Below are 5,145 nucleotides of genomic sequence, written 5' to 3' on the forward strand. Positions count from 1 at the left end.
AGAATTAGTTTAAGCATTCTCTACAGAGATTTCCAATTCACCATAAGAAAAATATTTCCTAGATGAACAAACCAATCAGCTGCCTATTTTAACAGTCTAATCTATCAAGATTAATAAAAATATTCTAATCTCACTGTGGAAATTGAACAAAATGCTCCTACTGGGAAGCTGCAGATACCATCAGTTCATTTTTAAAAGGTCAGACCAACACCACAGGTTGAAGTTGTTGAACTGTTCCAATCAAACTACCAATTTTTTGTATTTTTTAGGAAATAAAACAGAAGGTACCCCATTTTCTTGCACTTTTGAAAAGTAAGCAATGCCGGCTGAATGTTAGAGCAAGAAAGGCGGTCGCCTAAGGTCCCAAGTAAAGAAAATGCCTCAAAATTTTAACCAATAGGGTTATTTATAATCAATAAATAAAATAATATTTTTTTACCAGATAAAAAAAATGAGAGAAAAATGCAACGTCCACAATATTTATCACAACATTTTTACAACTAATGTTAAGTAGTAGATTGTTATTGATGACAAAAAAATAATTATAGTGATATTTTCAAATAGAAAACAAAAAGCAACTTAAAACTTAGAATTTGTTGTAAAAAATATTGTGAATATTACATTTTAAAAAAAAAAGAATAATAATAAGAGTTGAGTTTGTAAATTTTTACTAGTTCTCATCTAAGTCTACCACTAATATCGTTTTTTTACTTACTACTATCAATCTGCCACATCAACAAGTACGAAAAAATTTGTCAAACTTTTTCTATCTATAAAATTTCTAAAAAAAGAGAAGATTATACGTAATTCATATTATTTAGTAAAAATTTTGCATCTAAAATAAAATAATTAATTTTCGTCTTAGGCTCCAAAAACATCAAGCCGCCCCAAAAAGTAAGTGCACATGTTCAAACAGGCCGACCCTTGATTAGCGACCCTTTCAGCCCACCATCCTTTCATTTTCAAAGTTTAATCTCGCTGCCTTCATACCCAAACCAACAAACAAGGAATACATTAATCCATCAATCAACCCACTTACAATTAAAAAAAAGAAAAATTAAGAAGATAATAATAAAATTATCAAATATTTAGTACAAAAAACCAGAAAGAGCATCTAAGCATACATCTTCTTTATCTGGCTTGCATTGAAACAGACAAACCCCAAATTCCAATTCCAATTTTCTCAGCAAAGCCAAAAACTTTCCCAAGAAACCAAAAGGGTGTGAGCAAGGCAAAAGGCAAGTCATCACTCAGCACCATGGATAGGCTGGTGAAACCAGACCTTAAAGAAATAAACTTGGCATTCAAAAAAGGCCAAAAATGCACCACGACGTTTCGTTTAACCAACCTCATGCACACCATGGCTGTGGCAGTTTCTCTAACTACTACAAACCCATCTGTATACTCTTTCAACCAAGTTTTCTCTGTTATCCCACCACTCTCATCCTCAACATACACCCTCCTTATCTCTCAACCCTCTGATAAACCTCCTCTCTCTTCTCCTCCTGATATTATCACCGTCCGATCCTCCATGCTCCCCATTGGAAAAGCTCACCAGGATTATCTCCGCAGCTTGTTTTCTAAGCCTGGGCCCCATGTTTTCAGGGATGCCACCATACCCATCAACCTTGTGGGTCACCAAGTTGTTGACTTTCTCATTTCCCACCATACCCAGATCCCAGAAATTGAATTCTTTTTGAAGAAAGGGATTTCTGGTTGTACTGGGACTCAGCTCACTTCATTGCTGAAACCTGCTATATTGTATAGTAATGCTAATTTTGTTACTGAAATACTTGATGCTGGTGCTGATGTGAATTGTAAAAATTCAGATAAAAGGTCAATGATTACATTGGCTATTCGTGCGGGTGATCTTGGTATCTTGAAGGTTTTGATAGCTGCTGGTTGTAAAATTGATAATTCGGTTGACAGGATCTTGCACGAGGCGGCAGCTACGGATAGAGTGGAAATGATGGAGTTTTGGTGTAAAAGGTTTGGAGATATTGATGTGAACTCAGTTGATTTGGATGGCCGGACGCCAATTCATGTCACGGCGGTTAGGGGGTTTGTTGAGGTGTTAAGGTTTTGTGTGTCAGTTGGTGGGAAAGTTGATGTTTTGGATTGTAATGGGTGGAGTCCTCTGCATTATGCAGCTGCAGAAGGGCATTTGCAGGTTGTGAAGTACTTGTTAGAATGTTCCAATGTGAAGTATGTGTTGAATAATGAAGGGAAGACTGCTTTTGCACTTGCTGTTGATAATGGGCATTTACATTTGCTGGATTTGTTGCATTTAGGGAGTGTGTTGCATAGGGCAGCAAGGGTGGACGATATTCATGGAATGAAGACTTGCCTTGCAGAAGGGGCAAACGTGAATGGGAGAGATCAGAATGGATGGACACCTTTGCATAGGGCTGCATTCAAGGGGAGGATTGAGAGTGTGAAGCTGTTGCTTAATAATGGTGCACAAGTTGATGTCGTTGATGATGCTGGATACACGCCACTGCATTGCGCGGTTGAGATGGGGCATGTGCAGGTTGCATTGGCGTTGATTGCTCATGGAGCTAAAGCAAACGTCAAGAGTCTCAAAGGTGTTGTTCCTTTAAATTTTGGTCGTTTCAAGAATCATCCTTCTGTTGTTCATCCTGTGTCATGAGAAAGAAAGAGCTATGAATGGAGAACGGGATCATCTGTTTTGTTGAACTATGTTAATGTATTCTGCAATGTATATATAATCTTGTGATTTCTGTCTGATATGGATGGTAAGGAATCAATGGTTGGAGAGAAAGAGAACGGGCTGTGTTCCGCTTCCAATCAAGGTGTACATCAGTTTCAGAAAGGGATCATATGGCCCTTGAACCTTCAATTTGGTTTAATGACGATTTAAGTTCCCCATTCCTATGTAATGAACTGAGGTTTTTGTTTTTAAATTTTAAGGTATTGTGTCGTGTCTTTATTTTGTACTGTCCCATGCTTTTTTTTTTGGTTGAAAATATTATACTTTTCTCGATTGTTGTTTCTCTGGAAAAATGAGATCTTTTAAGAACTCTGCATAGCTGAGTGGCATTTAAAGGGCATTGTTGGCTGTTTGTTCTGACCAAATTGTGAAATTATGTTGTTAGTTCTTGGGTTGTATTTGATAATTCAGTTAGTTAGTTCTTGCACATTGTTGAGGTTCAAATTTTCAGGTCCTAATCTCATTAGCCAACTCACTAGGAAATACCCACATATGCCTATAAACTATTTTGAGCCCACATAAATATTTCTCACATATTATCCAAATACTCTCCATATGATTTCCCAACTTGGGCTCTCACAAATATTTCCTATATAAGCCACATAAATTACCTTGGGCTCTCTCACAAATACTACCCATTATATCCCACATATTATCCAACTTGGGTTTTCACAAAAATACTTATCACATTACTACTAAAATTGGGCCACAAAATTATATTATCTCCACAAAAAAACCCAAAATCATTTACCTTGTGGGCAAAACCCAAAAAGCCTAACAAAACTCTCTTATAAAGTCCGTTGCGACACGGCACCCTAAAACCTATTGCTACACGGCACCTCTAAAAGCTTGTCGCTACACGACACTCCAAAACCCGTCGCTACACGACACTCTAAAACCCATCGCTACACAGCATCTCTAAAAACTGTTACTACACGGCACCTCTAAAGCCCAAATATTCATAAAACCCAATATTATTTTGACAACTATTCATAAAGCCCAAATACTATTTTGACATCTATTTTACATATACTAAAATCCCTAACTCATGGAAAATATAATTACTCATCCCTCAAAAATACTATTCTTACAAAATTTATAAAAGCCCATGTATATCACCCATGGCAAAACTATTCATATTTTAGGGATGCCTAAGCCCAAAGAAGCTCAATTATAAGGCCTAGCTGAGCCAGCCCGGCTCACATACAAATCCCAGCAGCTAAGGCTCATATGAGCTGACCAGTCAAGTTTCAATACAACCTAACAGCTAGGGCCCATTGCCATCAATTCTAGCTTGTCCAATCAGATTAGAAGAGGACACATGTCCAGCAGAGGTTAAACCCTTCCTTACTAAGCTGATTTCTATCATTTCTCATGTAACACAAAGCTAATATGACATGACATAAAGCTGGGAAGCTTTATCCAGCTATCTCTCTTTTCTTCTCCAACCCATTTGGTTAAGGACTAAGGGCAGTCATAACCAGACCATGAAAGCTTCGGGAACAACTTGAAAGTAGTTCATTATCATGCCAAAAATGTGTACCTTCTGGTTTATAGACAAAGCACATGAACCCAAATGGGGAAACTTAGGGAAATGTGGTTTGGAGGGCACCAAAGGAATCTCCAGCAGAGTTCCTAGCAAAGAGCTCCAAGATTGACACCTAGCTTGGAATGATACAATTTGCCTTAAGGAGCTCTAATTTTAACAGCAACAAAACCAAGATCATTAGCCTAATACATGTCTTAATCACATCAGCTAAGGCCAATCAGCATTTGATACCAAGTCAGAACTCTAGTTGCTATTACCCAAAATAGCAAGAACATTCTAAAAGTTGAACTTACCACTTTTTGCCAAAATCCTAGGAACGATTCTCCAAGGATTTTCTGAAGATTGAGGCTAATTTAGCAGAGATTATTTTCTAATCACCCCCTAAAACATGACTATAAATAGAAGCTCTCCACTAACACTCCAACACACACCAATAGAGAAGAACTCTCTCACAAACTTCTCTATTCTCCTCTCTCTAATTTTCTAAAAGCCCTTAGCGAGGTTCTGAGTCTTTGAATTCTTAGTTTCAAGCTTAAAAGCCAAGCTCTTCAACCCCTAGCTCACAAATACCCCTCACACCTCTACTTGTAAGCTTTTATCCATTCCCAGCAGAAAGTCCCAGCAACTTCACTAAACATTCTCTCTCACTACTCATACTACCTAAAATGCCCCTCATTACTCACTACATATACTATATCCATGAGCATACCTTGGCATCATAATGATCTTGCTGCGCTAGCTGGAATCTCTCTCTCTCCCTTCATCTCACCCTAAGTTTTCCTCATTATTTGTTATAATGGAGCCCATAATATTTGTTTATTCATTTACTATTGAAGGTTATGACGTAATTGTTACTATAGAGTTT

At 37.5% G+C, this 5,145-nt stretch overlaps 1 protein-coding gene across 1 annotated transcript; it reads left to right on the forward strand.

Annotated features, from left to right (window-relative positions):
• Positions 1 to 1,160: 1,160 nt before the first annotated feature.
• On the forward strand, positions 1,161 to 2,924 carry LOC142612767 (protein VAPYRIN-LIKE-like). The gene has a single exon (XM_075784919.1). It carries the CDS (start codon positions 1,259 to 1,261, stop codon positions 2,648 to 2,650), a length of 1,392 nt encoding a protein of 463 aa, XP_075641034.1. The 5' UTR covers positions 1,161 to 1,258; the 3' UTR covers positions 2,651 to 2,924.
• The last annotated feature ends 2,221 nt before the right edge of the window (positions 2,925 to 5,145 follow it).

This window comes from Castanea sativa, chromosome 10 (assembly GCF_040712315.1).
Source record: "Castanea sativa cultivar Marrone di Chiusa Pesio chromosome 10, ASM4071231v1".
In the NCBI taxonomy this organism is placed as follows: domain Eukaryota; kingdom Viridiplantae; phylum Streptophyta; class Magnoliopsida; order Fagales; family Fagaceae; genus Castanea; species Castanea sativa.

Coding starts and splice junctions, on each gene's coding strand:
- LOC142612767 (XM_075784919.1), top strand. CDS start 1,259: ATGGATAGGCTGGTGAAACCAGACCTTAAAGAAATAAACTTGGCATTC.